Genomic DNA, 12,717 nt, shown 5'->3' on the forward strand with positions numbered 1-12,717 from the left:
CCACACTTGAGGCTGAGCTTTTAACTCTGCAAAGTAAGGTCAGGTTCTTGGCTTTGCTCATTTTAAAATTGCCCTTATGCAGGAATTCTGTAAGGCATTTTGGGAAAACTCTTCCCTCTTGCATGTCAAGCATTGCCCTGTCTGCATATGGGAGAAAGAGAGGGTATTAAAACTTTAAAATACTATGGATTAATTCCCTCAAATGGTGTGAAATAAATTTTGCTCCATTGACATCAATCATCCCATGCTGATTTTTTGTATCAGCTGCAAATGTGTCTGTATATCAATTAGACATGGCTGTGGAGCATGGAGAAAGAAAAAAAGAAAGAACGAAGCGGTAGGTGGTACTTCTGTCCCTACAAGACACTATTTATATGCCAGGATGAATACAAGACAGCCACAGCATTTCTTTGAAATTATTGGTAGAATGAGTAGAACTGACAATTGTTACGGACATCCCACACTTCCCATTTTCACAGTCCTCAGCCCCAAGCTTTGCAGCAGGGAACTAGTTTGGAAAGAATTTGGACAAGCCTTGGGAAACATTGTAGCTTGCACAACATCATGTTCTTTTCCGTCTTTCTTCCACAGGCAAGGAAAGAGCAAGGACAAAACCATTTACCTGCATGTTGTAACAACAGAGGTTGCACATAACTGAGAACTGCTGCTCCCAAAACCTGTGTTTGATGGCAAATTAGGACAGAGAACCAAGCATTCATCTGATACAAACTCTCTATTGTCAGAATTCCTTTTATTCCCTTCTGAGAATCCTGGCTATTCAACCTTCAGCCAATGTTTCATAAATCTCAGTCTATGGACCACTGTTACACCCCAGAGCAATTTCCATAATGCAGCTAATATTCAACCAAGCACTTCTGGGCCCTTCCTGGCTTCAGGACTTAATTGTCTATAGTTCTAATGAAATCAAAATTTGAAGACGATGCAAACACTGTAGGGCAACCAGAAAGATAAAGAGCCAAACTGTGAATGGACTTGGAGAGGCAAGAGCAGTGTGGAGGGCTGCAGTTCAACCAGAGTATCATTACTGATCAATGTATGGCAACCTCTTCAGAATACATGCACACTCACCAGCAAGTGTACAGTACTAAGAAGTAGTCCCCATTGTATTAAAGCAAGTTCACATTCAGATGGTTTCATTTTCCTAATACAAATTTCTTGGCAGAACAAGACTCCCTTTTTATCACATGGGTTTGAACCATAGGGTAAGTGGCAACTGTACTTCTGAGCAACTGGAGAATTATGACAATAGGACTTTTTGAACTTGAAGGACTCCTCTCCCTCTCCCCTCCTAAATTGTAAAAGTAAGCCTGGTCCTCCGTTGTATAATAATCCTGATTACATCCATCAACTCATGTGGGATTTAATCTGTGGGAGTGTGTTTCCTTTTTGACCACTTCCAGTTCCAAGATGGAATTCAGCCCCAAAAGAAGAGTCTATGATTCACATAAAAATGTAACAACAGCAACAACAACATGGGGGATTGTTCCTCACCTAAACCGAGAGAAACTGTTAAGAGCCCTTAAAAGAAATATCTGATCACCAAAAATGTTACAGCAAGAGAGGTTCCTGCCCAGCTTATCCATTTCAAGTATCCTCTGTGGAAAGGAATGAAGTTAGAACACATATAAGGAAGAGTCTTTAAAAGCTATTTTCTTTGCTACTGGAATAGAGACTGAAACGTACTGGGTACTAGTGCTCATGAAATAACATACTTTCTTCAAGGCCTGAAGAGTGCAACTCTTGCCAATCAAGCCCTTGTGCAGTAAGTGTGTATCTATATCAGATGTTAAACAAATGCTACCTGCATCAAGTTGCAGGATGATAATTTGGTTGCCTGTAGTTGAGGAGTTCTTCATTTCTGTGGGCCAGCATGAAGGAATGAAAAAGGAAAGAAAAAAAAATCACATACCCTAAAAGCCAGCTAGGTGATACCGTGATGCCACAGTCAAGCTTACTTTGATTCCAAGGTCTCCACCCCATGTAACATAGGACCTAGCAACATGACACTCAGTGTTGGGAAGGTTTTGCATACCTTATACTCTGGTATGAACATCTGGAGAAGTTCTGAAGTTGTCCACTCCCTTGAGACTCGGGGTATTCCAACTCCTACATCTATAGTAAACTCTGTCCAAATTTTTTGCTGGCATGAGGTCAGGAAAAGACTCTAGACAGGTATAGAATGACCCATTACCTGTTTCTAGAAAAGACCCAGAGGGGGATGTGAAATGCTTCTTCCTTCCCCACAGTCAAATGAGAAGAGAAATTTTAAATTTTGCTGCCTCATTATGTGCCTCTCTCACCCAGGAAAGGAACTGCTGAGGCCAGGGCTCTTCTGTTAGGGAAGGCTGCAAGAAAGATCTACACCAGAGTTACAACCTGGGGAGAAGAGGTTAAATATAGCAGCCTTCTCCCCATCCACCTCCCTGTCTTCATCTCTACCTACCTCCCCAGCTTGGACTCAGTTTACCAAAATCTCAAGGCTGGCAAGCATTACATTTCAGGATCCTGATATGGGGAGGGGAAAGACGGAAGGAAAAATCCCCATATTTGGTAGTTGCTTTCCTAGAACAGCTGAAAAGCTGCATCAATGCAGAATAAGCAGCTTGAATTGGCTGCATCAATTAACCAAATGTTTCATGGCGGTATCTACTATTTACAACTAAAGAAGTGGGCTTGTTATGGCAGGTAGCACTGAATGAGGCAACACTTACTTCTGATTTCTTCTGCGACTACTTTTAAAGCCTCTCCATCCAAATCCACCCGCAAATCAGGTATTAACCTAAACCATACTTGCATCACTGATGTGATTAAGGCTGATGATGACCTTTCTCCCCCATCTCACATCCCAGGCCTCTTTTCCTGCTTTTAGAACACACTCCTTTCAAAATACAAAACACACTGGAAGTGAAAGACCTACAGAGGATTATTAAATTCTTCAGGTCAGATTCTCACATAAAAGTGATTCTGTTCCACCCTGCATAAATCCCTGAAAAAATGTTCATGCACAAGGTGGGTGGGCGATGACTTTGTTTTAAACTATGTATATACTCCCGATTACGGAGTTAGACCCAAGGTGCATCCAGTCCAGTATCCTATACCCATCTGTTGCCAATACCAGATGCTGGCCAAGCAAAGAATTTTAGAAGCTGGCAGTTATAGAATATAACTCACAAAAGAAGTTTCTTCCTAACTCTCGTGCAGACTGTCATACGCAGACTGAGGAGGTCTGCCTCTTTCAGGCGCTGTCTTTATATTGTGGTATTCATTGAGTAAATTAAGTTAGATCAAGAAACTTTTTTGAAGGGACACTGATGTCCATTAACTACTGGCCACCTGAATGCAGCAACAATTACAAGATAGTCCTGCTCACTTAAGCCAATCAATTTTTTAACACACCATAAAGCATGCACAGAGTTCTTTTCATCATTGGCATGGCTATGCTCTAATGTGATCAGCATATCTACAACAAGATCCTCATTCCAGTGGTAACTACAGGGGGGTATAATTCATGGTTTATCAAAAAAAGTATATTAAATAGCTTACATGGCACTCCAAAATGCCACAGGAAACCATGCAACTCTTACAAATGTGTAATTTTGCTACAGTAAAACCTAGAGCAGTCACCATTTACTGTAGACCAGGAGAGCACAGCTATAGATAACAAAAGCCAGGTGCAATTAGGTGGAGTTTTGTGTGTTTTAAATAGATTGACTTACCAGATTCCGTGAAGAGTTTTACAGTATGTATTTGGTTGGGTGCCAGCACAGAATTACAGGAAGTGGAATTGCCTCTCCCTTTATAAAACAGCCGTTAGAACTAAATACCAAAACTGATCAGTGACAGCAGAAGTTAAAGGCATACTGAACCTGCTCTGTGCAGCTCCTGCTAAGCTATATCTGGGTTTACATAGATGGATATATATATATGGTCAGGGATTTTTACAGTTAGCCTTTAGCAATTGTTAATTTATTCCTCTCCAGGCTCAGCTGTTTTCTTGTGCAATTTTCCATTTTGTTTTTTAGCACATAGCTTTTTTGAACATGTGCTCCCTTCTATAAATCAGTAAACTAGAAAGCATCTGGAATAAGACATATTTGGGTTAGTCATGTAAGCTCCTATTGGTGGGCATACAGCAAAACTCAAAATTAACTGCAGCTCAATTGAGGTCATTGTGCTCCCACTGCCAATAGTGCCAAGGGTCATATTCCACACAGCATGTGAGGAATTTAGCAGGAGTCTTTAAGCTCAGCTGCAAGCTCCTCTACCCAGGGTTATTATGATTATTATACATTATTAAGTGCCAACAGTGTGCGTCAACCTGTACAAGCGCCCCAACGTGCTTGGAATCCAAGAGACAGGAACAGCGATGATGGGACACGTTGGACATAGCCCTGGTCCACTACCTGTGAACATAAGAATCTTCTGAACTGGGAAGGAGGACTGCTGAGCAGACCAGAATGGGAAAGACCATGTTAGAAAGAGGGAGATGGAAGTTAAAAGTGCTTTACTATTTTAATTCTCAGCAGATTGGAAAGGGCAGGAGGGATGCAAGCTGTGCTGGGAAATCTAGGCTGGACTGGAGTTGTGTAAGAATATCAGATATTTTAGTCTTGCTTTTCAGGATGAACTCCTAGGTTGGGCAAAAGCCGCCTTTAGTCAGGACCCTCAGCCACAATTGTAACTCTCCACCTGATGCTTCCAAGCTGGCAGTTAACAGGTGATCCACTCCATCAAGTCATCGTGCTGAACAGGCACTATGGTAGACTATGTCAACAGGCTCAGAGTGACTTCACTATGACATGCACACTGCTATCGAATCACAACTAGCTTGTTGCTTTGCTCTTTTCAGCCGTCACTGGTGACCTACAGTGTTGTTCAAGGCTCATGTTACACAGCAGCGTCCATGCTTTGGAACTCCATCAATCATTCTTAGACTGCTGGGGACACTTCTCATTCCTATATTCCTCTGCAATGAGAACAGCTATTTCTGAGTCTGCCAGCCTAGCTGAGATTTAAGTCTGAGTGAATCAATACTATATTCAAGTCAACATTATTAATTGTTACCATTCTGAGTGGGGTCTTGACATCACTTAGAGTTCTGATGGGGATTTAAGTTTCAAGTGTCATACTTTATTATCTCTTTCAAGCACTTGCAATCTACCTGCAATTAGATTTGGAATTGCTCTTCACTGAATTCATTTTTCTGTATTTCTAAAAACACTGCTAGCTTCAACCCCTGCTTCCTTGAGCTGAATGAAAGGCTCATTTGTTTATTTTTAAACTGAAGGGCAAATATTGAGGACTTAATTCTCATTGAAAGCCAGATGTCTCCAGATTGCTCTGGTATCAGTTACAGTTATTCCCTTTTAAGATGCCTTTCCATTGTTGAAGTAGTCTAAATGTAAAATAAGAAACCTGAGAGAACTTTCCTCCAATCTTTGTATCAACATCCCTAACACACAAGAGCAAAGATGATCGCTCCCTGTAAACTACTGCTATAGGTCTCCCCATCCGAGTACATTTGTATTGGCTGCTGGCTGGATTTCTGAATTTCTTGGTTTTTACTAACGGGATTTAATGGATTCTATACCACATCTGCAGTGCTCACCAAAGAGGTAGGAAATGTTTTCATGAGATCAAAATGTTGTGTAAAGCCAGCATTCATGCATGAGTCAACATCATCCCAGGGTGATGCATTGTTTCTTAAAGCAGTGTGCCTCAGATATAAGTGTATGGCTCAAGTTCTTAACATTATACCTTTTCTTTAGAAGACAGCGGTAGTCAAATGATGTTATTTTGTGGTGCTTCTTTGAATTGTTGCAGCAAAAAATGTCAAAATACAAATATGATACAGGAAATCAGACTAGGTAATTGTAATCATTCCTTATGGCCTTAAATAAAAACCTATGAATGTGCTCCATTTGAAAACTTGTCTAAGTCTATCCCCATCCTGCAGTTGACCCAATAAACGATATCACCTACAAAACTCCTCGTCTCCAACCTATGATGTATCATTGCTACATGGATAAAATTTGACACAGAATAAATCCCACCAAATAGAAAAATGACAATTTTTCAGAAGTACCTGTGTAAGTGCACAGTAGAAAATGTGTTAAATGCCATAAATAAAAGCTGAAAATTCTCAATTAGAGATTAGACAGGTCTTTATTGCATTTTTCCTAGGAAAGTTTGACTTCTTACAAAAAAACCCACAAACTGTTTGGGGGAGCAGTTAGATAAAATTGGCAATTCTTCTGTTTCTTCAATACTGAGTCTAAAATTAAGGAGAAATTTGAACTGAGTGAGTAGAAAGAATCCAAATACTCATAGAAAGAAGTCTGCACATTTATCTTTTTTTTTCCAAACAGGTCAAACAATTTTAATTCAAAGTTGAGAGAACTAGTGCAGATAGTCATCCTTAGGCATCAACTCAGATTAGTAATCCCACAAGATCAAAGATAGGCAACCCTTTCCTGCTGCAAGCCAGAATGACCCACTCTGGGCCAGAGCTGGGCAGGCACGGGTTAGGGTTAGGGCAAACCTTCCCACCTCATCCCCATGGCAGCACAGGCAGAGCACCCATAGCCAAAGCCCCCCACCACCAAATGCTGCTACAGCCCCATGTCCGTGGGCCAGATCCTGTGGGCCAAAGTTTGCCAACCTCCGCACAAGAAGAAAGGTGCTATATGTTACTGCAAGTCAAGTCCTTCATATGCAACTTTTGGATTCTCAGCTGATGATTTATCACTGAAGTGTTATTAGTGATTAGGGTGCCTTGCTTAACCAGTTATTTCTTAAAACAAGGGTTCTCTAAAAGTAGTGTAAAAACTATGGCTGGCCTGCAGAGTACTTGCTCATTGAGAGAAGGTTGATCACATACAGGTGGGTGCCTCTAGACTTCCATTTGATAAAAAACATTAAAAATACACGAAAAAAAGGCATACATGTAATCCTGGTGCCGTGGAAGTCAGTTGGAGTTGTCCCATTAATTTCAATGAGGACTGAATTTTACTTACAATACCTTAATTTCTATTTTTCTGTGTGAAGAGGTACTGATGTTGCTATCAAGATTTTATATGCAAGTGAAGTAGATGGGCCAGGTGAGGGTGGCTTATAGCCAAGGGGTCTGAGACAAACATCTGGGACAAGAGATGCATGCATTCTACCAGGATGAAAGTCATACAAGGACTCAAAGACAGACAAGTGTGTACATCTGCATGGTTTGTATAAAAAGTTTCAAAGCCACTGTGCTAAAATATAAATTAAAATATGCTGAGAGGAAAGGAGGTAGTTATAGTTCCTGGGCAACAAAGCAGGGGGAAAAAACACCTTAGGCACATGGAATGAAGGATTTGAGAGCCAAAAAAAGAAAAGAGAGGCAAGACGGTACAGTGCATATTACTTAAATACTCTTTTCTTTAACAGTGTGCCAGAGTCCGTAAGGCTTCTAAATGGATGCTCTCTCCTCAGCTGTGTGCAGCTTCCGACGTTTGAACATGAAGGCATATATTTTTTTCCTCATGACTGCCTTGCCTGCAGAAAGGAGACAAACAGAGGCATCACGGCAATGAGGAGGAAATGAAGAAAGAGCATTCAGTATCCAAAACATAAGTTAACAACCAGAACTATAAAAGGCTCAATAAGGAAGGAGTTTCAGAAGTTTCAGATATGACTTAGACTCTCTATAGATGAAAGTCTCAATGGGATTTGGCTCTTAACTGCCCAAGCCACTGTTGAAAATAGTTTTTTTGTACTCCTAAGTGATTTAGACGCTTTGAATTTTTTGTCCAACAGCTAAACATGTCTATACACATGTTCTGCAGTGGGGAGGGGGGCGTTTTAATTAGAGAGGTTCCTGGACAGCCACTCTAGTTAAAACAGCTCACTGTCACATGTTTTAAGCCCCAGCATGTTTCAAAATGGCTGTGGGATGCTTTACCTAAAGCTCATTTAATGAGGTTTAGCTAAAGCACCCGCACTGCCATTTTGAAACACGTGAGGGCTCAATACACGTGAGCGCGAGGTGAGACTGGAGCGTTCTGACCAGAACACGAACGAGCACGTCTGTAGGCACTTACTTGAACGGAGCACACAGCAAATTTTGCTTTGTCATTATGTAATCAAGTACACCCTGCCAGTTAGTAACAACATAATGATATACCTGAGGCCCCAATTCAGCAAGGTACAGATGTACAGGCCTAACTTTTTTCATGGCCACAGCCCTCTTGATTTCATTGCAACTCCTATGTAATGGGCATCCTCTTCCAAACCTTGCTGACGCAAGATTTAGATGTAGACGCATATTCAGCAGTAATACATAACATACTGAAAGGCTAATAGCTTAAGCCACAGATATGGGTAGTATCGCATACCATTGCAAAGAGGTGCCATGCACATCACTTGACTCTCGTTATGGATTCAATAATCCAAGTTCAGGTTCGTCTCTTGTCACTGACCTCTATGCCTCAGGAAAGGGAGCAGCTTTTCTGCCTCCCTAGAGATTAAAAATTTGCTGTGCCCTCTCAGCACACAGTGTTTATTTACTTCCCTAGATACCAGATGTGACTGAGGTCACAGGTCCTCCATAGAAACCATATTGCTTTTTACACATCATAGGGTTAAGTAGGTCTTGCAGCTGGGTTCAGAAGGGTGATCTTGCTATGCAAAGTCCTTCTCATGACCTATGTTTGTTGTTCCCAGAGTCCTGGGAAACAAGATTTCTCCAGTGCAAAAAGATGGAGGGTTTGAAAACTGAACATGAGCTTCTTATTGCCAGCAAAGAATCCCAGCATACCAATGGCCTGGAATTTGGTTATCTTCTGAGGCACTCAGTAAATCCCTCAGAGTTTGTCTGCCTGTTCTCTAGGGCAAAATCCCTGACATTAGATCAATGATTCTTAATCAGGGTGTCACAGCACCCTGGGGTGCCTTGCAATCCTTGCAAGGGTGATACAGTATGCCAGGCAACATTTTCACACCTAACAGTGCTAACATGATTCACAAGACAAATCCTGAGATTTCAAATAGGAATCCAAAGTAAAAAATAGTTTGATCTGTTGTGGTCTTGGAGTACTTTGCAACAGAAGAATTGCTCTATTATTTTTTTGTAGTAAAAAAAAGAGTGAAAACTAAGAACTGACCCTTTCCGAGGGGGTGCCTTGAGTCTAATGGGCAGTGACTCTAGGCTGTGTGTAGATGAAATGAGGGGCATGTGTGCACAACGCTTTAAAGAGGCGCAAAAGCATTTAATCTGCTTTAATGGTGATTGTGTTTGCACACATCAGCCGTGTATTGTGCAGTAATTCCAGCCACTGTAGCAAATTCAGCAGCATAATGCGCCTTAGATGACTTGGGGTGCATCAAACTAAAACTCTTCTGAGGATTTCTAGTTTGCTGTCCTACAGCTGCAGAGTGAGGCACTGCGCCCTGTGCAGCTCAGGGGCTCTGCAGGAAGACCATGCAGGCAGCCTGGAAGCAGCCCGGGAAGGCAGGCTCTGCCCAAGAAAAAAAAAAAAAGCAGTGAGCCTGATTTTTCTTCCTCCACCTAGAGCCTGCTTGAGCTGCACAGGGGCCTGGTGCTTCCCTCTGCAACTGCAGTGCCCCCCCGGGACCACCCGAGCCAGATGCCTGTGGGTGAGTGCTGCTGGAGTAGGGTGAGGCATCACTGCTGCAGAGGGAAGCACCAGGCATCCCTCCTCCCCCCACACCACAGCCCAAGGACTGCTCTACCTGCTGGCAGCTCACCCTCCTTCCCTGCCCCCAGAGAGGCAGGTACGTTTGGGTGCGCGCACAACACAGGGGTTTAAAGGGCACTAAATTGAAGTGGTATTTTTAAAAACCCACTGCTTCAATTTAGGGCCCCCATTTTGTCTACACACAACCTAGTCTACCACTGCAAAACACTTGTCTGATGCAGCACTCCTTTCCTGGCATGTTAGCTAGCTACACTGCTTGATACATTAGATTTGGCCCACTTCCTAATCCATCCTGCCCACTTGCACCAAGACATGATGAAGCAGCACTATAGAGGCTGTTCTCCTCCACATGTTCCCACCCACCAACTAGTTAACCAGTGAAAAGGAAAGAGTAGAATCAAAAAAGTCCAAGGTCTGCCTACATCTCACCAACATGAGCCAATGTGGTTGGGCACAACAGTTTCTGTGGACAGTGACAAAGGAATTGTATGGCTACTCTCATGCCCCGACACTTAAGAGCCCAATCCATACGCCACATACACATGTGGGGACGATTGTTCCCAACCATTTTGAACCAGGTAAGGAAGATTGTCCCCAGGTGAAGCTTGCAGTCTTGTCTATGAAACTATAGAGAGTTACCTTAACCACTCTGACACCACATGGACATGCAAATCAGGCCATCATTAAGTGTATAGATTTCTCTCATGATTTTCTTCATAAAGACTAACAGTTCCTTTAAAAAAACCAGACAGGCTCGGGGAGTGGCAAAAGATGTGCAGGTGAAAGCCCACTGTGCCCCCGCTCCCCCAAAGCCCCCCAGCAGCCACGGAGCACCCTGCCGACCCCCAGCACAGCCAGATGTAAGTGAGGCCTGTGGTGGGAGGGGGTTAACCCCAGACAGTGGGAGGAGGCAGCTGAGGGGAGGTTCTTGCCCCCCCCCCCCCCACCCCGGCCCCAACTTGGCCCAGCCCCCCAAGGAGCCACGTGACCGGAGCCTCGCGAACAGGCCAAGCAAACACGTGCGCTTGTCTGCCTGGCACATGAGTTAGCGTGGAGTTTGCACAGGAGGGTGAGAGGGAGGGCCCGAGGACCTGCCTGTGCACCCCCGAAGTCCCAGCTGTACCCAGCCCACCAGCAGCATGACACAGATGGGCACACGCCGCACCCCGAGGGTCCCCTCAGCGTCTCACAGGCCTCCACCCAGACGGAGCCTCTGCAGGGGCTGCCTGTCACTTTTTCAGGCTCTGGGGCCCAGGAGCATGGCCCCCTCCCCTTGTGGGGTCTGCTCCCTACTGGGGTCTCTGTACTCCAGCTGAAGGAGCTCCAGGCCACAGTCCAGAGACTGTGTGCCATCAGGGACTGTGAATAGGAGATAGACTTCTACTGCCAGGCCCTTCTCCCCTGGAAGGCAGAGGGTAGACCACGGTCTCCCTCCAGGACAAGGGAGGACCCAGGGACCTCCCATGCTGTCCAGCCAAGGGGATGGACCAAGGTGTTAAAGGGCCCCAAGGCCCGCCGCACCAAGACCCCTGCTCCACTGGAGCTAGGTAACAGGTACAAACCTCTTGCAGCCCCAGCAGAGCCTGCTGAGTTTCCAGCTCCCACAGGCAACACGGGGTCTATTGTAGCTACCGCCCCCACTCTCCCCAAGACAAAACGCAAAGTATTTGTCATGGGAGACTGCATCCTGAGGGGGACTGAGGGGGCAATCTGCCGCTCTGACCCCTTAGCCTGGGAAGTCTCCTGTTTCCCAGGAGCCTGCATCCGAGACATTGCGGAGACGATCCCTAAGCTCCTCCAGCCCACTGACCACTATCCCATGCTCCTTATCCATGTGGGAACAAATGACATGGCTCGGAGCAATCCCAGCTGGGTCATGAGGCGCTACAGGGATTTGGGAGCGGGGCTAAAGGGTCTGGGGGCACAGGTGGTGTTTTCTTTGATCCTCCCAGTCTCGGACTACAGGCTGAGGAGGGAGAGGAGGATCCAGGTAGTTAATCAAAGACTGCGGCACTGGTGTAATCGGGAAGGCTTTGGCTTCAATGACCACAGCCCGCTCTTTGGAGAGAGAGGCAGCAAGCTGCTGGGAAGAGATGGCCTCCACCTCTCTCTGCTGGGGAGGAGGCTCTTCTCAGCCAGACTGGCTGACCTGCTCTACCCGGCTTTAAACTAAGCCCGTTGCGGGATGGAGGGACTACCGCCACTGCTGGCCCGCTGAGCAACCCTTGCAAAGCCAGAAGGCCAAGGCACTTAAGGGAGCCCACCCCTGCCCCAGCCCTGAAATAATCTGTGGGCAAGGCCAGGGCCCCCAAGGGGACACTTGCCTGCCTGTACACGAATGCCAGGAGCTTGGGGAATTAACAGGAGGAACTTGTCCTCCTGCTTAAACACAAATAATTACAATGTCATAGGGATAACGGAGACCTGGTGGGACTCCACCCATGACTGGACCACGGGTATAGACAGCTATACCCTGTACAAGAGATTTCAAGTGAACAAAAGGGGTGGGGGCATAGCTGTCTATGTCAAGGAGAACTACGCATCTCTGCAAGCTGATATTGGTGGCCAGGGTGGACGGCTGGAGACCCTCTGGGTTACAATCTGTGGGGAACACAGCACAGGGGACATGATGGTGGGAGTCTACTATAGACCTCCCACCTAAAGTCAAGAGCTTGACCAGGAGTTTGCCAGTGAATTGGCTGAGGCCACATGCTCCAGGTCCATAGTTGTCATGGGAGACTTCAACTACCCAGACATCTCGTGGGAAGAGCGCTTGGCTAAATCCGAGCAGTTGCAAAGCTTCCTCTCGTGCGTGGATGAGCTCTATCTGACACAAGAGGTCTACAAGCCAACAAGAGGTAAAGCGCTGATTGACCTGGTACTGGCAACCGGGGATGACCTAATCAGTGACCTAACGATCAAAGGGAAGCTCGGTGACAGCAACCATGAGCTGATCACCTTCACCATCTGCCGTAAAGCTGGCAAGTCAGTCAGCAATACA

The 12,717-nt window shown here is 45.1% G+C and overlaps 2 protein-coding genes across 3 annotated transcripts in view; one reads left to right on the plus strand and one right to left on the minus strand.

The window, feature by feature from the left end:
- LOC102382626 (solute carrier family 22 member 2) overlaps positions 1–6,077 on the plus strand; it is a 33,021-nt gene extending 26,944 nt beyond the window's left edge. The window contains exon 11 of the mRNA XM_006021925.2: positions 592–6,077. Coding sequence (XP_006021987.1) covers positions 592–658 — 67 coding nt within the window. The 3' untranslated portion in view covers positions 659–6,077. The remainder of the gene's footprint in view (positions 1–591) is intronic.
- A 90-nt stretch (positions 6,078–6,167) lies between these two features.
- Positions 6,168–12,717, minus strand: part of LOC102377966 (solute carrier family 22 member 2-like) — a 42,884-nt gene continuing 36,334 nt past the window's right edge. Inside the window, exons 11-12 of one of the 2 annotated variants that reach the window (XR_003093638.1) lie at positions 7,424–7,554; positions 6,168–6,295 (exon numbers count right to left, since the gene is read on the minus strand). Coding sequence is in view for 1 of the 2 variants with exons in the window: in XM_006021909.3 (XP_006021971.1) it covers positions 7,488–7,554 (67 nt within the window). In the remaining variant the exon portion in view is untranslated. Of the gene's footprint in view, positions 7,555–12,717 lie in introns of both variants that reach the window. The other variant, XM_006021909.3, reaches the window with a different exon arrangement.

This window comes from Alligator sinensis, unplaced genomic scaffold, assembly GCF_000455745.1.
Source record: "Alligator sinensis unplaced genomic scaffold, ASM45574v1 scaffold682_1, whole genome shotgun sequence".
NCBI classification, from domain to species: Eukaryota; Metazoa; Chordata; order Crocodylia; family Alligatoridae; genus Alligator; species Alligator sinensis.